Source organism: Artemia sp. Qi Xiang Cuo, chromosome 19 (assembly GCF_049724085.1).
Source record: "Artemia sp. Qi Xiang Cuo chromosome 19, ASM4972408v1, whole genome shotgun sequence".
Lineage (NCBI taxonomy): Eukaryota > Metazoa > Arthropoda > Branchiopoda > Anostraca > Artemiidae > Artemia > Artemia sp. Qi Xiang Cuo.
The window spans coordinates 43625996-43650107 of record NC_142812.1 but is presented as its reverse complement, the minus strand read 5'-3'; the positions used below and the strand labels follow the sequence as shown (position 1 = coordinate 43650107).

General features: G+C 36.4%; 1 protein-coding gene across 1 annotated transcript in view; it reads left to right on the top strand.

The window, feature by feature from the left end:
* The window catches only part of CycD (cyclin D), a 53192-nt gene that overhangs the window by 13996 nt on the left and 15084 nt on the right, over positions 1-24112 (top strand). The window contains exons 2-3 of the mRNA XM_089104970.1: positions 1300-1515; positions 13598-13853. Of these exons, the coding sequence (XP_088961096.1) occupies positions 1300-1515; positions 13598-13853 (472 nt within the window). The remainder of the gene's footprint in view (positions 1-1299; positions 1516-13597; positions 13854-24112) is intronic.

Below are 24112 nucleotides of genomic sequence, written 5' to 3'. Positions count from 1 at the left end.
TCGTGCATAAACTTATATTTCCATCATATTTTGTTTGTTTCATTAGCATTAACCAAACTTTACTTCTCGCGTGTTTTACAGATATTAGAACAGTACCGATATTTTTTCTCAAAGCGAGGACCAGCAGGCAATGTTGATCCGGTGATTAAAAATATGGTCAGCGTTGACATGCTGATTCTCCCTTTGAAACCAGCTTAGCCAACATTTTTTTGATAATTACCTTAGAAGTGTAAAAATATCAGAAGTGAAATTTAGGCATGCTACTGCCAAATGTCAGTAAAATCAGAGTGAGTGCAGTAGTGTTGACTTAAGTTAAGAGGTATACATCTTCCCCTTCCATTTCGTATAATCGCCTTGAGCCTGAGAAAATTTTCTTGATTTTTGAAAATTAGGGAGAACACCCCTAAAAAGGCGATTGAAATGAAAATCACACCATTAGATTCAGCATGTTAAAGGGTCCTACTCTGGAAGTCTCGAGCTTCCAGAATAGTCTCTACGAAAATATGGAATTTTGCATTTTCGCCCAGAAGGTTCTGCATTTGTTCTAGAATAAAGTTTTCAGAAACTCGGGAATGGAGCTTATTTGATCGAAAATCAAATGTTTTTGTGTCTTCCTGAAGGGTTGAAAGTGATTGGAGGGCAGCCAGTGCTCTTCCATGCCTTTTTTGCCAAAGGCTAGTCTCACATGGTGTTCATTAATTTTAGATAACCATTTTTTTGCGCCAGAATATTGATGCTTTGAAACCAAAACAAACAGTGAATTCTCATAGGATTTGGCGGGGCCCCGGGGCGGGGGGCTAAAACCTATACTTTGAACTCTTGATTTTTACGATTTGTCGGCATTTATTTTTTATCATTTTTATATAACTTGCCTGTTTTAGAATAATTTTAGGTACTTGTGTATTAGCCGGAACACACTCGAGAGGTGAAGTTAGGTTAATCATAACGATATATACAAAAACATGATCAAAATACTTTAGTACCAAAATTATGGAAACTACAACAAAGAAGTAGGGTAGGGGGGCCGCACAGAATGCAGGATATTAAAGATCTAACCCAACGAAAATACCATCTCTATGCATTAAATATTTATTAAAAATATACTTCTAACGTGGATTTAAACTGAGTCTAAGCTAATTTTCCTCAAATACTGAAAGTTATAAGCCGGTTATTATCTCGTCTGTATATACAAATTCTCGATTGTGTACCATATAATAGACACGTGCCCAGTTTTAATTTTAAAAATTGTTTCAAGTTACCTTTAGGACAAGAATTGAATTTTTTTTTTTTTTACAATAGGTATGTCTAGAAGAGAGGTGCGAGGCACAAGTTTTCCCTCTTGGAGTGAAATTAATAGACCGTTACCTAGCACAGGGTAAAGTGCACAAAGTACATTTACAGTTGCTGGCCTGTGTTTGTTTATTGACAGTGACAAAGCTGCGGCAGTATCGAGTACTGGGCGTTGACCTCCTTGTCTATTATACGGATTATAGTGTCACTGCTGAAGAAATTAGGGTAAGTTTTTCATTTTACATAGATTGGCCGTTAAAAACCAAAAAATCATATACCTACGAAGAAAAGAGGCTCTAACCTCATTCCTTTCTCAGCAGATTCTTGTAATTCCCCCCCCCCCATCTTCATTCTTTTCAAGTAATATTTCTGTTTTGACCAATGTAATCCCCTCTGAAATGTACCCCCTCCCAAAATATTCCATGTTCTACAAGCTAAGAGTCATGTCTGCCGTCACCTCTGAAATCTTAGGGTTTCTTTCGATATTTCCTTTCATTTTCCATGGAATTTACCTGTTTTTTGTGTTTTTTTTTCAGATGTTTGCCCTCCCTCGCCGACATATACCCTTTCTCGAAAAAATCCTGCCTACACACCTGAACACGCTCAGGCACGTGTGCAAAGGCGGGGGGGGGGGGGGGTCGGTCACAACCCGCCCCCAGAAACCCCAGGATGTACATCATTATCCCGATTTTCGCGCATTTTTTTAAGTATTGCGTTTTTTTATTTTGTTTAGCCCCTCCCCCTGAAAGTTTCATAGGCATATGTCCAGTGACGTATCCAGTATTTTTTTCGGGGGGGGGGGGGGTACACAAAAAAACTTTAAAAAGTACATTAAAAATTTGTCTATATGCATTTCTGTTACGTTTTTATGAGCCAGAAAAACCTTTTTTTGGGGGGGGGGTGATCTAACCCCTATGCCTTCTCCCCTTATCTCCAACCCCTGGTTAAAACTGTAACTAGAATATCATGTGGTCTTAAAAATCGGCCATTGACCTACAGAATAACTTGCAAAAATCGTCTTAAATTGTTGCAAGGGATATTATGTCACTTGTGGATTCAATTTCAGACCTCCAACAACGTTGAACAACGTTCTCACGCCTGTTCCTTTCCTCCCTTGCCCTCCTTCGCTGTTGGCATTTTATTGCAACTTCTTTGTTGCCAATTTTGAAAAATGGGAGCAATACTTAAACACGATGTTATTTCATTGTAATTCATTTTTAATTGGGTTGAGATTGGTTTGAAATAGTGGCATTATTATTGCGTGACCTAATTGGTTGGTTTTTACTTGGTGGCAGGGTAGTATCCAGGATTTTTGTTCGGGGGCGGGGTGTTTTTTTTTACAAAAAAATTTAATGCATCAAAAATTTGATTTTATGAATTTTCATTACGTCAGACAAACATTTCGGGGGAAGGGGGTTCAAATCCCCTTAATCCCTCCCCTGAACAACCTTGTTTGATGGGTAAAATTCTCGCATGTAAAGTACATATTTTCGCAGCTTTAGATAAATTCATACTTCAAATAAGCAATAAGGATAGTATCGGTTGTTATTACTGAGCCCAAATGTGGATGAAGGTCCTTCATTTTCTTGGGGGAAGGGGCTCTGCTATATTGACATTGCGCATAGGTAGATACAATGATACAATATTGTAATATATGGCTGGAGCCAGCTCTCTGCTTTTATTGCTGACTGGCTATAGTTCAAATCAAACAGACACAGGTGTGACCCATACGAGGACATCAGAGGTTATACCTGAGATGTGGTTCGAAAACACAAAAAACTGCATTTTTATACGTCGGTCCTCTCATAGGAAGGCTCTTCTGAGTAATCTTAACGTTCTTCCCCATTGTACACAGGATTTGTCATCGCCCTTGTCATCGTAGACAAGGGCGTATCCAGGATTTTTTTGGGGGGAGGGGGGTACACAAAACTTTACAAAACGCACTGAAAAATTCTCGCACTGGTAAGAGAGTACCTTATAGACAGCTCATAGAGTATATAGATTATTAGATCACTGGTGAAGCGTACACACATGCCCTTGTTTTACTGAAAGAAAAAGATAATTTATGGGACTTGGTAAGGCCGGGACTTTTTCCAGATATTCTCTATTGAGAAAAATATTTGAATATACTGGTGGTTACGTCACAAAAGAGAAACTTTCTAATTTGATGAATCTGGCGAAAAGAAGTACTTAACACTTTTGGTTCAGCCGTACTCATACACCTACCCCTGTGTACTCATACGTGTATGACTCATACACCTGCAAGTATTTTTTTTTAATGAAACTGATTAAACACAACACGATCAAACATAACTGGTGCTAACGGTGCTCATGGTGTAAAAATGGTGTAAAAAACACCATGGTGTAACATGGTGCTAACGTGCAATACTAATCATGGTGTAAAAATATCGATTTGAAAGAGAGGAGAAATTAACAGCATCCAAATATTTTCTAATATTTTCTGTGTTTTTCTAATATTTTTCTATATTTTCTAATATTTTCGATTTTTTGTGCATTTCATTTACATATTTATTTTTATTTTCAGTGTTATATATATATATCTTTAAAATGCAGATTTATCATCGTTAATGTTATTAACTAAAAAAAAAAGAGTTTTTTTTAACTGAAAGTAAGGAGCGATATTAAAACTTAAAACGAACAGAAATTATTCCGTATATGAAAGGGGCTGTCCCCTCCTCAACGCCTCGCTCTTTACACTGAAGTTTGACTCTTGTCTCGCAACTTTATTTTATAAAACAATAAAAAAACTTTAGCGTAAGCCCCTTTCATATACGGAATAATTTCTGTTCTTTTTAAGTTTTAATGTCGCTCCTTACTTTCAGTTAAAAAAACTTGTTTTTTTTAGTGAATTTCTGAACGCTTTTGAATTAAAGCAGCTTTGATTTTGGCTTACCGTACATGAATAATTAAAACGAAACTCGCATATTAATTTTCCCTTTTTTGGCTAATTGGCTTTCTCGAAATTTTGTTCTGACGTAACTTACGAATTAACTTACGTAACGAATTTCTATATTCGTATGTTTATTACGTATATTAGGGAGTTAGCTCCCTAGTCAATACCTCGCTCTTTACACCAAAGTTCGAATTTTGTTCAAATCACAAACCCCTGAATCACAAAAGCCGGTTAATTAGAATAGTTCAGTTCAGTTAATTTTATTTAACATCAAAATACATTTAACAAATATGCAAATACCCGCCCCAAGAAAGATACCAAAAAGCACTTGCGACTGGGCAGGTACATACAACTCATTTACTAATTAATGATTAACTATAAACAAAAAAAAACAAAAAAACTTAATAATAATAATAATAAAAAAACAAAAAATCAATCTCTCATCAATTCATTTAATAATAATAATAATAAAGATAAATAATAATGATAAAAAAAAAAAAAAAAAAAAAAAACTGAACCTTGACCTAACAAATATTTTTTCAATTTATTAATAGATAGCTCTTTTGAAATTACTAAAAAAAACTTTAGCGTAAAGAGTGAGGTATTGACTGGGGGACGGACCCTCTCATATACGTAATAATTTCTGTTCGTTTTAAGTTTAAATGTTGCTCTTTACTTTCAGTTGAAAAAACTTGTTGTTTTATTTAATTTCTGATCGTTTTTTAAATAATGCTGGGAAATCTGGCACCCCCTTCATGGAAATGCCCCCCCCCCAATGAAATATCCTCCATGGAAAGATCCTCCCCCGTAACCCCTACTCCGACTCCCCCCTAGAAAAAAATTCCTCCTGAAAACTCCTGTATACTTCCCAATAACCAATACTATATGTAAACAATGGGCTAAGTTTGTAACTTGCAGCCCTTCCCCTTGGAACTCTGGGGAATCAAGTTATCCTGAGAGACATATCTATGAAGTTTTCAACTATCCTGAACAAAACGGCTATCTCAAAACGTTGATTCAGTGAAGTCTAAAAAAACATTACCCTGGGAGGGGGCCAAATTGCCCTCCAATTTTTTTGGTCCCTTAAAATGTGCACTACAACTTTTAATCTCCGTTTGAATGAGCCCTCTCACGATATTTTAGGACTACTGGATCGATACGATCACGCCTGAAAAAAACACAAAAAAAACACGTATCCGTGATCTTTCTTCTGGCAAAAAATACAAAATTCCACATTTTTGCAGATAGGAGCTTGAAACCTCTATAGTAGGGTTCTCTGATACGCTGAATCTGATGGTGTGATTTCATTAAAGTTCTATGACTTTTATTGGTTGTTTCCCCCTTTTTTCGAAAATGAGGCAAATTATCTCAGGCGTGTAGCTTTCGGTGGGTAAGACTAAACTTCATGAAACTTACATATTTGAAATCAGCATACAAATCTGATTCTTCTGATGTATCTATTGGTATCAAAATTCCGTTTTTTAGAGTTTCGGTTACTATTGAGCCGGGTCGCTCCTTACTTACAGTTTGTTACCACGAACTGTTTGATATTGTCCATGTTTATACGTAAGACTGATAGTAAATACAATAAAAGTGGTTAATTGTGTTTCAAATAGTGTCTATATTGGGTCTAAGCCTAATCTGGAATATATACTTTTATATGCAGATTCAGTAGATATGATGTACTTCCAAAATGATTCGCGGAATTTTTTGCCCCCCCCCACCCCACCCCTTATTTAACCATAAGTTCATAGGCACATCTTCGACAGATAATGGGAACACGGACAGAGGCCTATTTAGTGATTAACAAGGAACAGGTTTTGCTTGAATGGAAAACATCCGAAAACAACTTCAAGAGACACGCATTTGAATTATGCAGTTTCTAAACAATCCTTACCCCCTTGAAGTATCACGTTTTTCTGTTACAAGATTTGGCGTCAATTAATATGCTACATTCATTCTAATTAAGAGCATGTAAATTACAAACAGTCTTCTTCCCTTGGCTAGAACGTATCAGATTCGCCGTCAAACAATTCATTGAAGAAATGCTTTTTCATACTCTTATTTGAATGATCACATGCTAAGCTATCTGATAATCTCTAGTTACCAAAAATATTTGTGTATACGCTTTACATTAAATTTCGGGTTACTTAAAAGCATTATACATTGCTATACAAGCAAGGGGGGGGGGGTAATTCGTCCCTTAATTATTTGCAATTCATATTTCGCCTGTTTTTGCTGTATGGTCAACCGGCTTTTGCTGGCCTACGTTTCAGACATATCCGATCCGGATCCGGATAAGCCGATCCGGATCAACTCCTAGGTTTTGAACATTTTTGCAATGTCTACTATATTTTCTATATAATTGGCCTATTGATTGACAATTTGCGAGTCAATTTACAAAATTTAGAAAATGTGTATTTTCCAAATCTAGGGGTAGGGGTAGGGAATTTTGCTGTTTTTCAGTTATTTTAATGAAAGCATAAAAAATTCTTAGGGGGAGCGGGATTAGTAAAATCTAAGGGGCATGTGGACAGGCCATCATAGTGGACATAGTGGTTTTAAATTGAAATAATGAGCTTTCGTTGTTTATTTTCACGGTTAAATCTAGCAACACTTGACAAATGCGTGGTAGGCCTACTCCCTTTAAAAATTTCACAATTTCGAAGAAGCCAAAGTAAGACTGTATCTAGGATTTTGTTTGGGGGGGGGGTACAAGAAATTAAAAAATTGTTTATATGCATTTTTGTTACGTTTTTACGAGTCGGACAAAAGATTCGGGGGGGGGGGTCAAATCCCCTAACCTCTACAGGATACGGCCTTGAGTAAAAGAATATTCTTTGAAAATTGTAGTTTCCATGTGCGAATAGACCTAATATGGATCCAGGGGGCAAGACCGTATCCTGGTAGGGGGGTGAGACTCCCCTCCTCCGACATGTTTTTTTCCGACTCGTAAAAACGTAACAAAAATGTAGCCTATATAAACAAATTTTTATGCATTTTCTAAAGTCTTTGTACCCCCTACCCTCCCCGTCCCAATTACCCCTCCTCTCCGAACAAAATCCCGGATACGGCCCTGTGAGGGGGGTAAACATTGTTTTTATTTTGATGTCTTTGATATTTCTCTCTAGCTATACTGTTTCAAAAGTAATTGTATAGGCTGCTGTTAGAGTAAACACCGTAAGGTTTCTGGAACAATTTAATGCTTGTATAGGCTTAAATGGAAACAACTTCCTGTTTATCAGCCTTGATATTACGTCAATTAGGCCTATTTTTAACCCCAGGGTGAATTCCTGCTATTCATCATATCGTTTCTTACTTTTAAATATTGTTATATCTGATATACCATTATTGAACTGTGGATATTAGTGCCGTTGCGCGAAATTGAGAGTATAAATTATAGTCATTGAAGGTAATAAACTTCCAAAAGGTGCTACCGTTATACTAGCTTGACTGATTATTTCTTAGACAACCCCCTTGTCGTAATTAATCACCAATTTGTATTCTTCTTTCCTCTGTTTCTATTCCTTGTAGTTTAGAAAAAGGGCTGTTTTCCTTCAAACTGGAAACCTAAAATAATCTGAATAAGCGAATAAAGTAGATGTAAATTTGCAGAAAGCTATCAGCTTAGTTCCCACTTACGGATATTTTTGTCAGATGTACTAAGAGACATGGATATGGACGTTATATTATCCAGAGATTGCTAGGTAATGTCAATACTTTAGTACCCCGGGGGGGGGGGGAGTCCGCCACATGTACCTCTGGGACCACATATAGAATTTATCGAACACTAACATAGAATTTATAATCTTAAAATTCCAATCACCGTATATCCAGTTTTCTTCTCTTTTTTTTTCTTCTCATTCTGATGAACTCTACTCAAGCCTTAAGTTTACCAAACGAATAAACCAGTGGCACCAGGGCAGGGTTGCAACACCCCAGTGATTTATCACTATTTCTAGTGTTTTTTTTTATATTGCCTAAACAAAGAAAAAATTAAATCAGCACACAAATCACTAGGTTATTGATGAAAATCACTATAAAATCACTAAAATATAGTGATTTTTCCTTGGCGGCAACCCTGTACCAGAGACCGGGTATTAGATGGCCCATCCATAAAAGCGAAAACGAACGAAATTACCTTTTTTTTTTAATGAAGACACCTAAGGTGCCAATTGGTCAAGGAGACCAGTGACGTCAATTGACGGAAGTTTAGGGGGGAGTAAATGTATTTATCAAAATCCAAAAAAGGCATTTTTTTTCCAAAAAATCCAAAAAAGGCATATTTTCCAAAAAATCCAAAAAAGGCATTTTTCAATGAAACTATCCTCTAAAAATGGTATTTTCCCTGAAGAGGTATGGCAAAAAGCTACTTGGGGCCTCATGCCCAGTCCTGCCCCACTCGCTAACCACTGAATGAAATGTTCCAGGTTTTAGCTTTGTGCATGCAAACTAAAGTTTTTGTAGCCTCTATTATTTTCTTCCTTCTCATGGAAGAAAACCTCATAGTAACGCACCCTGCTCTTCATTATTGATCCAAATTCCATATTTAATAGAATGCTTTTAGAAAGACCCTATAATCCCACGGGTTTGGTCCAACCCCCGGAAAGACATTTTCTAAGGGTCTAGTCTTCTTTTGTATGAAGTCTTTTGTGCTGTCATTTCAAATTTCTAAGCCTCAGGAATAGGAAATTTATGTAAGTTCTTTAGGCAAAAGAAAAACCAGACAAGGTAAAATTGTAATCACATAATTTAGTTGTGCTTAATGGCACTTTATGTATTTATGTGTATATCTAGGTCACCAACTACGTTCAGACGGAAGAGGGACGGCTCACCCCCCAAATATTAGTCAGAAGGACCCCCCCCCCTCTCACCTGTCCTTTTAAAAGAATTATAGCAGTAATAATTTTGTGTATTCCCCCCTCCCACAGGAAAGGGGAATCTACATACAATGTGTCGTGCCAGTGTGACTATATATATCTTGGTGTATACCATTGTAGACTTCTAAGGGATGCCAGGAGTATTGTATGAGGGCCAGTCCCGTACTTGGGTTTTGGTTCCGGGGGCCCACTATGTCAGAAGGTTGGGCAACTTTGGAGACTTAAAATAGAAGAATAATGTTTAAAAATTGTGAAACGATGTGGTTTAGGGGGATCATCTAAAGGCCCCTGGCTGCACCTGTCTGGCATAAGACTTCCAAAAATTTCAACCAAAAAATGAATTTGTAGATCCTCCTTTCCAGCCTTTGGATTTTGTAATGGACGAGTAATTGACATAGACGAGTCGAGCCTTTTTTGGGAAGGAGATATATTTTGAAGGCGCTCTGCTATTACTATTAATGTATATAACTTATATTCGTGTCGTAAGAATTTTGGTCCCATGGATGAGTTGAATATCATTATTTGATCATTTGGAAGTTGTCTGGGGTCCATCACCCCTATCCCCCTTTCATTGTTTACTGTATCTTTATAATGTTGACTATTTTGATAATGTTGATTATATAATGTTGATTTTCGTGGATTGATGCGAGTTTTTGTAGCCTATATGACAATATGAATGACTTGCATGTCAAGTTAAAGGTCATTTTAGTCGTAATGTAAATATCAACATCCATTCTGCTACGCTTGACACATGCATGAATTTTGAGTGGGCAGCCCCCCTCCCCCCCCCCCAAAAAAAAATCATTGAATTTCGGGACATTTTTTATTCAAATTGTCAAGTAAAATTATTTTTACCCCCTCCCCACTACCGGGAAAAGTCCTAGCTACGTGCCCGAGTCTTCAGCTCCTATCCCATTTAACTTTGTCCAGTATTACTCATTCGGTTGCAAAATTCAAAAGAACTTAAATGTTTTGCATACTTTGGGTTGGTACCCGCTCTTCAAGTACTGATAAACTCGGTCTCAAGATGCTACAAGTCTATTATTTAGATTGACACATTTTGTACAATTGTAGGTTGACATATTTCTGTCCCGGGTTTTTCGGCCCCCTTTTCAACATGGGAGGCTTTACAAAAACCTTAGAGGGGGGTACGTCCTGGATTACACCTTACACTTGACCAAATGTCTAATCTGGACTTCCGGAGGTGTCTTATCTGTTGAGGCATTTTTCTTTCGGGTGTTATTTTATGTACACAGGTAAGAAAATCACAAAAAGGTCTGTAGTTTCAGAGAAAGTCAGCCAAAACTCTTGGAATAATTTGTAACAATGATGCTATCTCTTTATGGACGGGGACGTTTTCCTAAATATTTTTGCCCGAAAATCGCAATAATAAGAAGGGGAAAGATATCATTTATACGAGTGAAAATATTCAGAGGTCAACTGTCTCGGAATTTCCTAATTTGGATTTTTTCGTTTAGTTCACCGCGCCCCCCCCCTTCTTCGTATTAAACGAATGGAAATAAAAACATTTACAAATCCTAAGTTAAACAAGCCTAAATAACTATGAATAAGTAACTGAAGTCTAACACATGTAGAAAATAAAATGAATTATCAAATTAAAAAATTAAAGTAAATAATGTTTACCTATTCAAGGACAGGTACTTGCCCGTGGATTTAGGGGGCAGGGGCATAGTAGAAATGGTCGTTTTTAGCATGTCGACTTAAATTTTCTGCTTTATATCATCATTTCCCCCATAATAAAAAACACGGTTAATTTTTAACAGTGTCAGATTTAATATACCATAGTGTTAATTTTAACAACATTATGTTAGGTGCACGAACTGCAAGTGTACGAGGGCCTGTCCGAGGGGCATTTTCAAATTTAAGCCTGAAACGTGCAAATATGTTATTGGGAGGGATTCATATCTTATATCCAAGGTCGTATCCATAGGGGGGACCCCTGAAATTTAAGACCTACTCATAAAAAGGTAACAAAATGCATATAAATAAATGGTACTGTGCTAAAATCCAGGACACGTGCGAGAAGTGAAATTTGGCTAATGCTAATGAAATAAAACAAAATAGGATGCAAAAATAATAGTTTATAAGCAAATTTAGGCTATATATTTGCACATTAGGGGGTGGGGTTAAAGCATTCCCGTATTAGCGTGTTCCATGTTTAATATTTGCTATGCTTTACCCCCCCCCCACCCAATGTGCAAATATATAGCCCAAATTTGTTCAAAAACTATTATATTTTCATCCTATTTTGTTTTATTTCATTAGCGTTAACCAAACTTCACTTCTCGCATGTGTCCCGCAATTCATTATAGCATCCATGGATGCTTTAATTTTAGCATCCACGTTCATTCAATCACTTATCATTGCAGACTAACAGGTTTTTATCTGATGTTAGTATTATCACTTCTCGCATGTGCCCTGGATTTTAGTACAGTACCAAATAAATTTTGATTGTTTTATTTTTAATTGTAAGCCCCCACCCCCTTCGAACAAAAATCCTGGATGTGTCATTGTCTGTATCCCTTAAAATATTGACAGTGTTTGATTATGGACGATCTATGTTTTTATTCAATCGTCCCTTTGTAATTTGTTATATATATATGATTACCAGTTTGTTTTGGAGGTGCTCGAAATTGGCCCTTTATTGTTCTTCTCCTTGTACTATGGATAAAAACCTCAATTCTAAAGGCAAAAACAACCTTGGACAATTATATAGTGTACCGTATAAGGAATTTTTTAATTATATAATGACGTCTTGAAATATTAAAGCCACTTGAGCTTAATTATAACACTTTTCGTTTTGGGGCCCGCCACCTGTCAAAATCACCACATCCGGTGAACTGAATATTTTCAACAAAAACCTACCCCCTGGTACTCACCATGTGTTAAAGCTCTAATGGACGGAAATGACCCTTTGGTAATAATAACCCCTTAATTCAGAGCGGCGCTTTTATAAGATGTGCCGATGGCGCCACTTGGTGAAAAGTTAAAGTTGGCGGGATTTTTCATTATCAAGCAAGGTGAATAAAATTCCTTAAAAATTTGGGGTTGTATCACTGAATTTTGACCCCCCTTGGATGATTCAAAATACTGTTGAGTGGATTCATTCTTGAAAATTTGAGGGTATATTAGGTGAGCCATCGCGTTACCCTTAGTGTCGGATTGAGTATAATTAAAGGGGTTAAGCTTTTGACCCTTTTTATCAAATACCCTCCTGTCATCAATTTTATACTCATTGATAAAAGCAAATAGTAGTAAGGCATGTATTTGTGTAAATCTCATTACGACATTCATTCTTGCTTTAAAAATTGTTAATTACTGCTGGTAGGTATGGTTTTGGTTAGGGTGGGTGGATAGGGTATTAGTGCGCTCTGTAAAATCCACAAAACTGATTAGAAAACTAAGTTTTTGTAGAGGACGACGAATTTCTCCTAACTCCCCCCTCCTCCTCACAAGGTAAAATCCCAGTCATGCTCATGTTATGAGGTGTTGAGAAACACTCATCTAGAGATCGTCCAAAGACCCTGCCTACAACCACCTTGAGACAAGTATTTGAATTTGTTAAACATTAAATTATTTTCCAGAAATCTCCTTAAGATATTCTGAAAAAATCTGCCTTTCTGATATTAAGAAAAAGAATATTTCTTCTGCTCAGTCTCATACGGAGGAATTTATTCGAGCGGTGGAAGAGGGGCGTTTCTAATATTTTGTAAACTTTAGTGAAAGTAGGTTTTTCCGGGTTAGAACTACAATTAAATTCTAAGGATCGGTGAAAACATCCATTTCCTTAATGACTATATTAATTTTGAATATTTGCTATAATTCCGAGAAGTTGACAGACTAAAATAGAGCAGTTCTATCAAATGTCCTGATGTGTATCTGCATGTTGTGCTGAATATAAGCTATCAATTTAGATTACTTGAATCAGTTCGAATTCTGTATCTGTCCTCGCCACATGTACATTTACTGTATTATATGTATAAATAAATATTTTATGCTCTAAACATAAACTTTGTGATGGTTAGAGATTCTAGGCAAACCTCCACCGGTCGAACCCAGATAATAGGCCAACGCTACCATAAGACTCCAAAGAGAAGAAGTCACACTTTACAGAGAAGTAGACAATGCATAGAGAGGTGACCAAACTTTACAATTTGTCCAAGATTGATTAGGCGAGCTATACGGTAAACATGGTAAAGGTATTGATATTTTGGAGAATGGTATACTTAAAGCCCCACTCCCCCTAACATGGGCGCCCATAAGGGGGCAAGGGGAGCCCCCCCCCCTCTGGCTGAATGATGCTGCCTTATTTTTATATTTTTGTTCTGAGATTTCTATTATATAACATTAAATAAAAGTGCCAATTAGACGAGGTTTGCCCCCCCCTACTGGAATTCAGCTTATGGGCGCCCATACCCCCTAGTCGTGGTGACGTGCTTAGATCTACATTAATTTATTTCAGCAATAATCTAATGACCCTCTTTTTGTTTAGCAATGGGAGCAACTGTTATTGGTCAAACTCGGCTGGGACGTTGCTTCTATAACAGCCTATGATTTTATCGATCCTTTGGTTGAAGTGATTCCACCATGCCGGCGCTCAAGACGACCTCGAAGGAACCAAGAGACAGAAACTCCCACAAGCCCAGTACCTGACCCTGTATCACCTTTGAGAGAATCGTCTGTAGATGATGAAACACTCTCAAAAATTAGGGACCACGCCCAAACTTACGTCGCCTTATGTTGTACAGGTATTTATTTATTACAAGTTCAGTTTTCTATTGTTCACGACAGGGTCAGATCCAGGATTTTTTTAGGGGGGGGTATGAAGGGATTTTTGGGGGAGATTTTACAAAAAAAAATCAAATGTATCAAACATTTGTTTATAGTCATTTTTGTTACATTTTTACGAGTCGGAAAAACATTTCGGGGGGCTCAAACCCCCTAGCCCTCCCCCTGGATACGGCCTTGGTTCACGATGCTGGTGCTTTGTGCTGGCAGTTTGAACTCGCTTCCGAAAATTCGGATTGTAGAATTTGGATTTGCCAATGAAATTAGAATTAATTAGCCCAATTAAATAGGCCTATAAGACTATGTGGAAATTAGCTTATTTTGGTAGAACTATGTTGAAAATGGACTAGTGATTTTCTCCATTTGGGCAATCTTAATACAAGTCTTTCACGCGCTTCCCTTACAAAAGGAAGCTTGATGCATACACCCTACATTTTTATCATCTTGTGGTTTCCCATATATAAAATGTTTTTAAATTACCACAAAGGGAATTACAGCGTTTTTTGTCCTTTTTTATGGAAAAAAACAAACTACTTCCCAACAATAGATAAATCTGGTTCGCAACAGAATACGTTTTCTTCTTACGGGCGTATGCAGGGTTCTTGGAATTTTGTGTGTGTCGGGTTGTACCACAAAGAAAACTTGATTTTTCTTCTGCGTAAGATGATCAACATTTGCAATAGTTTTAGTCTTAGGAATAAACACCCCCCCCTTCCAAAAAAATTGTTTACTCTATTTTTAGAGACAATGGGGAAATCGTTAGTCATCTCGCTATTCGCTATTACGAGTGTATATATATAATATATATATATATATATATATATATATATATATATATATATATATATATATATATATATATATATATATATATATATATATATATATATATATATATATATATATATATATATATATATATATATATATATATATATATATATATATATATATTTATATATATATATATATATATATATATATATATATATATATATATATATATATATATATATATATTTATAAGATGCCCCTCCCTGTAATCTGCCCCTTTAAAAAAAATTATGCCCATATCCCTGGGCAAATGGCATTTAATATTCCTCCTGTTTTCAGGAAATGAAAGAAAGGCTAGACCTTGTATTTTGTTACTTTTGAACGAGTCTGACAGTTTTTCGGGGGGGGGGGGGTTCAAACCGATTACCCTCCCCCTTCTAGGTATGACCCTGGTCAGAGGGGGGTCTAAAAACATTCAAAACAAGAAAAACATGTATTTAGTTACTTTTGTATTAGTCTGACATTTTTTTTGGAGGGAGGGTGGCAAATCGATTACCCTTCCCCTCTAGATACGACTGTGGTCGGAGGCACAAAAAAAACAAGGCTGACTGCGCAAAATTGTCGCTTCTGCATGGAAACTTTAAATATCGTAGATGTCCGTTTTTTTAAATATTAATCCAACTAACTAAAGAAGAAATTATTTACATAGCAAACCCTTTGTTGAAATTTTAGATACGGTAGTTTTTTTCTGTCAGTTTGGAATTTCCGGTTCTGGGCTGCAATATGCTTTGTTGACATTTTATACCCTTTTGTCTTTGTTACTACCCGGAAGTCTTCAAACCCCTTGACAAGATACAATATCTGTTAACAGGTTGAAAAAGTCAAGCTATGGGTGACCTTTGACTTAAAGTGCATGTTCATATATTTATGCAGAAAATAAACAATCATAAGGAATTATAAGAAAAACGTATTTTAGGAATGAGGTGGCCCCCCAGGCCCCCCATCCCGTGCTCATGTACCTGATTTAGCCTTCTCGAAATTAAGAAGCTCTTGAAAAAAGAAATTAAGGTACTGTCCTATTATCTGCAACCCACGCAAGAAGTGAAGTTGGGTTAATGCTAATGAAACAAATTAAAATAGGATAAAAATATAATAGTTTAGAAACATATTTGGGCTATATATTTGCACATTAGGGGGGGGGGGGGGGAGTAAAGCATATCATATATTAAATACGTAACCTAACCTAGGTACGCGGTTTGCGATCCAATTATCTATTGACAGATACCCGTTTTGACTAATTTCTTTTATCAACTATCGCGTGTGTTACTGATAAAAGAACAGTACCGAAATTAATTTCAGAGGCCCCTTGGGACCATTTTTGGGAAGTAAAAGAACAAGGCGGATCCAGGATTTTTTTTTTTTGGCGGGGGGGGGGCGCAAAATAGGTTTATCCGATAAACCTGTGTTCGGAGCAAGTTTAATTAACGCAAAATTGCGTTAATTAGGCAAACTACACTACTTTAGACTATGTTAAGGGGGGCGCCCCCCCTCTGGATCCGCCACTGTAAAAGAACAAAAGAATGTTCAATTGATTAGTTGTAATGAGTAGAATCGGATTTGTCATTATTAGCTCAAAACAGCTATAATCGGGGGGGGGGGGGGGTTCGTTTCGATCTTTAATATGTATATTCTGAACGTTCAGTGTGTATTTACTCCCCCCCCCCCCCAAGATCTGGGTATGGACCTCCCTCCTAGAGAAATCTTATGCGGAATCGTATTCAGCGTATGTTCGGCATTTGGAGCTATAAAATATATTTTTTGTATCAATCATTAAGCTTTCTTCTGATAGAAAACTTAATTCCCCTGCAAGGTTTGATTTTGCAGGCACGTAGGCTACTTAGGAGGTTATTCTGAAGTGGGAAAAATTGTTCAAAACAGTAAAATATAGGCAAGTTGCAATAGAATTGAAGACAAATCTTAAGAATCGTGTTTTGTGGCAGAACACGCCTCGAGACCCCTTACGTGCACCTACATCCTCCGTTGAGATCATTTTATTGCATGGTTGATTGAAATTCAGCCCTAAACAAGGGGAATATTCCAAAACAACCTATATTTTACTTTTAACATTTAATAAATCTTTTCAATTACGTAGCATAAGCTAACTGCTAAATATCTTAGTTTTGTATGTCACCTTATCATATTTATCTTTTGAGATATGTTCTTAATAAAAGGCCATCACGGAACACACATAAAAAGAAGAATTTGGGAGTCCATTCAAATCGTGAGAAAATATTTTTTTTTCTTTGTGTAATTCAGAAATGCCGGCCTCAGACTACCCGGTCAATTGGGTTGTATGCTACTCATTGAAAAAGGCTACCCAGTCCACATTCCATGTTGATGTATTTATGATCTTGTTCTCGAAGAGATTCAGCAATAGAAACCAAAAAACGGGTTTCTGAAATAGGGAACATTCTTTATTAAAAGATTTTCGTTTTCGGAGGGGGCCTTCTAGAATTGCTTAAATTCATTTATTTAATTTTGTTGTATCCATATAGTTTGGAAATGTGACGACAGGCCAATTTGGCAATGTTTTATAAGATTTTGTCTTTTCTGAGAACAGAGAATTTGGGTGTTCGATCGGGTCCGTCAGTTGGAAGGGGGGGTATTGCCTCTCCCCTAAATTTTGTGAAACATCCTTTTCGGTATTTTCTTTAAAAAAAAAAGATTTTTGGTAATTTCATTAAAAATAAAAAAACAACAAGTATGCCTCTCCCAGGGGCGGATCCAGGATTTTTTAGGGGGGGGGGCTTAAAATAGGTTGATAAAAAAATTTAGGGGGAGTGCAAAATAGGTTGATCCGATAAACTTGCGTTATGAACAAGTTTAATTACCGCAAACTTGAGTTAATTAAGTAAATTACACTACTTCAGACTACGCAAGGGGGGGGGGTGCCCCCTCGCAACTCCTGGATCTGCCACTGGCCTCTCCCCCTAGATTTTGAAAAGTAACTCCCCCTATTTTCTCTTGAATTGATACCCCTGCGATTCATATTGATCTAGTTTTGTAAGTGCCAGTTTGATCAATCCCCGAAAAGCCTTTGATGTCTGAAAAGTTAATTCCCTAAGTATGCTAATGAGAAAGAGCGAGTCAGTGGCGCCAATTCACCAATTCACGAAAATTTAGACGGAGTAAATGTGGGGGGGTGCGATTCGTCATTTTTCTAAATTCAAACAAAGAAAATACAAAAAAGTGTTTCATCAATCCGAGAATGGTCATAAAAATGATGACACTTTATGTTCTATTTTTCGCCTCTTACAAAAAGTTTTCTAATTTATGCGTGTAGATGGATCTAGACTTCGATTAAAGGGGGTGGGATGTGTTTTTTTGTGAATGAGTAGATTCAAAATTATAGTTTCGGTGAGTCTACCCTTTTTGTCTTACGACTGGGAGTTTGATTTGAAACTTCCAGGTTCCAGGAACAGTTTTGTGGAAACCGGGATTAGGATGACTTCAAATTTCGGGGTGGTGGGGGGGGACTTGTCATCAGTCCTCACAAAAGAGAATACGCTACGGTTTTTTCTTTTTTATACTTGTCATCCGACAGGGTTCCCTTCTGGTTAAAAATTAAAGCTATGTAACCAGTGATTATGGTGGGTACTAATTAAGAATGAATCTAGATGGCAGTGTCAAACTGGAGCAGGGACATTCTCAGGGAGACCTTAGCCCCCCCCCCCCAAAAAAAAAACAACGACTGTATGTTCTTGAATTTATGGGAACTCACCCCTCCCCCTTCCGATTTTTTTTAAATATTCGGCCCCTCGCAAAAAAATCCTGGGTTCTTGCCTGAACTGAAATAGTCCAGTTTATTTGTCAATATCTGTTTTAATGCTTATTTGTTGGCTTGGCTATTTTTGGATGGTGATGGATTTATTGATCATTTTATATCATTTAATTTCCTGTTTGGAAATTCTTTCATTTTCTCGTTGTTTCGATAAGGTTTTTTATGAATGTACCTGATTAAATATTTTGTTTGTTTTAAGATATCTGTTCGTGTCTGGGTTATGATATTACATCACCTTAACGGAATTTATCTTTTATTATTTGTAAATAATCCTTAAAAATACATCACGTGTCTTAACATCAACATTTAACAGCAGTAGGTTTTTGTAAATCTCATTGAAAGTATGCAATTTGAACATTAACACAAGCAGAAATTTCTAACAGGCTGTTCTGTTACGCCTTAAGTTGTGCATTTGACGACTAAATTTCCAAAATTTTCCAAAAAATTTGGAAAAAGGCCCCAAAATTTTTGGGGCCTTAGGCCAATCTTAGTAGAGGAGCCCTACTACGATGCTTCTGTGTGTAGGTACGATGTTGTATGTTGTCTTTTTCAGAAACTTGTGACTAATTTTATTTACCATTGGTACCAGTTTCATTTTTTCGGGGTTGGTCAGGGCTCTCAATTGTGGTGATCGAAGGCGATCGGCGCCCGAACTTAAATACTGACAGCCAAAAATGGTGTTTAGTAGAGCACAAATAATTGTGTGAGACAGCACTATTATAGTTTCTAACTAAATTTTCTATTATTTATTATTATTGTTTTACAGAAGTTATGTTTTTTTAAACTTGCTTTGTATAAGAATTACTGGAGAATAGAAGGAATGTTCCCTAATATTGATTCTTCTAAGAATATTACAAAAATATGGTCCTTACATATGCTTATTGGAGCATTAGAGCCCCCTCCCCCCCCCCCGAAAATCCTAATCGCTCTTTAAAGGTAGGGCCTTTATGAATTCATTCAAGGTTTAATTTGTTTTACCCCGGCGATTACCAATCCTTATAATGACTGCTAGGGAGGTAAGCATAAAAAATTCACTTATTTTTGAAAAAAGGGGATTCGCCCCTTAAAACAGGAGTCGTTACTAACAGAGTTAGCAATGTATATGTCAACAATAACTTCTCTATGGGGTCTTCCAGGAGGGCCAAAGCTTATCGTGTGAACTTTTTATTTTCAGGCCAATGAACAGCCAATCACTGGGATTTCCAATATTAGAAAGTCAGGGCCAAGTGAATACTCGGAATGGCAGTCCATCTTTCGCCTTCGTCTTAGTTAGTTATTCTTGTGCTACCTTATTTTCTCTATGTCTGTATTCTCACGTTATTTAATAAAGACCAAATACCGACGTTTATTGACTATCTTCGAATTTACGTAAACCGTTACATCTGCCAATGTAAAAAGGGCATACAGATAAAGAAGTAGACAGAGGTTTTACTTATTTTCGAAAAAAGGGGATTCACCCCTTAAAACCTGAGTCATAAATGTGAAATTTGAGTTCCTCTCAAAGTTTAAGACAACCACTCTATATAAATTTAGACAGTACAATCTTTCCCTCACTCAACCATTTGACAAAGCCTTTCACGGGTAGATTTCTCCTGAACGCGAAACTTGGCATCATCTTTGTAACACTAAATTTTAAAGAAACTAATTTTAAATTAATTTATTCCAATACATAAATAAAAATCGGCTATTAGCAGTGCAATGTTATTATTAGATGTTTTTAGAAATTATAAGTTGGTTTCAAAGTCTCAAGTTGTTTTCAAAGGCATTTTGAGAAATTTTCTGCCAAGATACGTATTTCAGGGTAATGTACACTGGACCGCTGATGGCAGATTAAATGGGAGGAGCTGTTTGTACGCGCCGATAATTTAGTTGCCAAAAATTACTGAATTTGATTATACTGTATAAATTCATATACAGTGGTTCTTACGAAAAATGGGCTATGATCCCACTCAATAGAGCCGTTTTTTCACTCGTCAGTGTGCTAAGATCTTACATCTTTGGTCGTTTTTATGCAAACATCTCATCATTCTGCTCTGATCAGCGGTCTGAGAACAATGATGAGTATACAAGTTCTCTCATCATTGTTATATATGGCAGAAAGATGGCGTCTTTCACGCTTTTTGCTAACACCAGTAAGCTGTAAGATCTTAGAACAAAGATGAGTTGAAAAAACGATAATCTTTGCAGAAAGATGTAAGATCTTAGATGTAAGATCTTGTGCTAAAAAACGGCCCTAATATCTGCATCACGAAATTTTTGCCGTTGTAGTTTTGGCATCTCTTCAAGAAGAAAACCCTTTCATAGTTCTGCCAAATAGCATGTAAAGGGGAAAGATATGGGCCGGGTATCCCAGATTAGGCGGGAAAAAATTATAAAAGATGATCGAAAACCTTTGGATATTTCTTGTCTGGTTACTAAAACAGTTTGCTGGAGCAGTGTTAACCAATATCTTGACTTCGAATGGCAGAATTTTGTGACAAATTGGTATTATTAGTTGCAGTTAGGTCAATAACACGGAGTTAGGTCACCTGCCATAGACACTGTGCAATACCTTGTGAATCTATGAAAAAGTAAATTCGTGTAAACACTTCATTGATATCAATGAAGTGTTTACACGAAGTCTCTAATTTCCTTAGAGGGAAATTTTTGTTTCCCTCTAAGGGAAACAAAAATTGCCAAAATGATTTTGAATTTGATTTTGAACAATCAAAGTTTCGTGTGAATTGTACAGCAAAAAAGTGCCAAAAAAGGCCGGCAAAGCCGTAAGCCAAATTTTGGCATTCAAATTTAATAGCTATGGGAACCCGACTATATCTAACCATATATAGCAATTGTAGTTATCTTGGAATGTGGGATTTATGTATTCAACAAAAACAACCATTTATAGAAGAAGAAGAGGGTTTTGAATTGAAATTCCTTTAAAATGAGTTTTTTAGTTTAAAATGCAATTAACTGTATAAAGATAAGTTGAATTTAAATTGATATTTTTTGAGAATATGTCACTGAAGTTGTATGGGTCTCTCGAAATTTGACTTTTCTTCCTTATGGTAAAAGCCTGACACATGTTTATAAATAAAATCTTTCTGTTAGTATAACCAAGGCCGTATCCAGGGGGGTTAGGAGGTTTCAACCTCGCCCCCGAAATGTTTTTCAATTCGTAAAAAACGTAACAAATATGGATATAAACGCATTTTGATGCGTTGTTTAAAGTTTATTTGTACCCCCCCCCCCCCGAAAAAATCGTTTTATAACCCTCTCCCCCCCCCCCCAAAAAAAAGTCTTGAATACGGCCCTGGTTGTCTGACTCGTAAAAACGTAACAAAAATGAATACAAACGCATTTGTGACGCGTTTTTTTTTTAGTTTTTTTTACCCTCCCCCCTCGAAAAATACTTTTGTACCCCCCCCCCCCCCGAAAGAAATCCAGTAGCCCAAATAATTTGCTTTTAAAATTGACGCCAGTAGTAGAAGCTAAGAAGCTACTTGTCCATCTTCGATGCGGTAATTCAAGTGTTTGTTGGTACTTGTTGAGAATCCGATAAACACGCGAGAATCGTATTGCGGATCAGATAGGCATTACCCGGTACTTATATCAGACGCTGTATAAGCAAAAGGTTTTTCACTCCGGGAAATATATTTAAACTTTAGTTTTCCGGGGTTTAGGGGGAATAAAAGTTACCTAGGTATGGTTGGGTTAGGTTAGGATAATAGTAGTAATAGTAATTTATTAACACACACAAGGACAATACATTTTACTCACTACCGACCCAAGAACCTGGAACCTGGAACCAAGATACGTATTATAATATTTTCTAAGCTTTACCCCCACCTCCTAATGTGCAAATATGTAGCCCAAATTTGCTCATAAACTATTATATTTTGATCCTATTTTGTTTTATTTCATTAGCATTAACGAAACTTTACTTCTCGCGTGTTTATCGGACAAGTTTTCGGACGTTTGTATTCTCAACAAGTACTTTTATTTTTTAATTCTTAAAATACGGTAATTTTTTAAATATGTTTTTTTGGAAAATATGGTTATTAAAACAAGGTAGGCTATTAAAATCTATAAAAAACTAATTTTTAAAGAAGATGTGAAAAAATTCTATATGCGTTTTTGGGTTGTTCAACTACTAATATAAGAAATGGAGATATAGCTCCGAAGTCCAAATGTATTTAGATTGTAGAAAAGAAGATACAAAATGTTTCGTAAAAACATTTTGAGCTTTTATTAACCTTAAACCCAAGTAAAATATGGGGAACAGATGGGGTTAAAAATAATTTCTTAGGCAACACTGGCTAAGCATGACAAGATGTTACAGAAAGTGTTTTATATCAAAACCTCTTCTATTCTCAAACTATCTCCCCGGCCCAGAAAAAGGGATGCAACGGATTTTTGAAGAAAAACAAAACTTCTAAATATCTCAGGAACTTAAATAAGAGAAGGAAAAACAGATCATCACCGTCCTGCCTAAATTTCGGATTTGACTAGATAATCGCAAAAAATATTTCTTCAAGCTGTTCTCAAATGGAGACAGAACAATGTATCTTCAGTCACGCTTTGATTTTCTTTATCTACATTGGCCCCCCTCATCGTCCTTTTGAAAACAGTTTAGTGAACGGTTGTTGGTAGTTATCTTAAAAATTCGAAAATATTAAATCTGACCTTAGATGTCACGGTCCCTAAATTAAGACCAATTATAAACCTTCAAAAAAAAATTAAACAATGAACTTTGAAGTACAGTAGCCTAGCCCATATGGCAAGGGGTGTCAATTAGGGATGGGGGACTCCCCCCTCCCCTCCCATATTTTCAAAAATTCCCATTTTGAAGTATTTTCATTGAAAAACTACCTTTTTTATATTGTCATTAAAAAAATACCCTTTTTGGTATTATGATTAAAAAACTGAAAAGAAAACAATCCCCCCTAGATTTTAAGATATATTTTTATATTTTGCCCCCCCCCCTCACTTACATTTCCATAAATTTACACCACTGCATCTGTTTGTCATAGTTCATTAAATGCATTAAAAATGCATTAAATGCATTAAAAAATGCATTTAATGCATTTTGAGTCTTGGGCCTAGGCAGTAATATGATGCAGTGGTACCAGTTCACGAAATGTGGAGGGATTTGTTATTTAAAATCTAGGGGGCGGGTACCCTTTCAATGAAAATAGAAAACAAAGGTTTTCTATTCAATTAAATTGTAAAAAAATTGCAGTCTATGGGGGATTGCTCTCCTGCTGCCCCCTCCTAATTGGCGCCTTGATATGATTATAATGCTACATCTATGTAGAGTATGTATATTTTTAACAAAAAAAAATCATAATAATAGTTTAAACCAGAGTATGTGTGTGAACCAAAAATATTCAGTTATTAAGCTTGTGGGCGAATAATTTCTCTATGGGCCGTTCCATTTTGAAAGTAATCCCATTTTCCTAAATTTAAATGCGAAATTTATACAAGATTAATAACAATCTTAATGCACCTTTTGAATCACGCCAGTACCCTAGATAGCAATTGAGATGTTTAAAAATTGCAACGAAGGATAAAAGCCACCAAGTTTTGTGCCACTGGCATCATCAGTAGAGTTCAAATAATTAG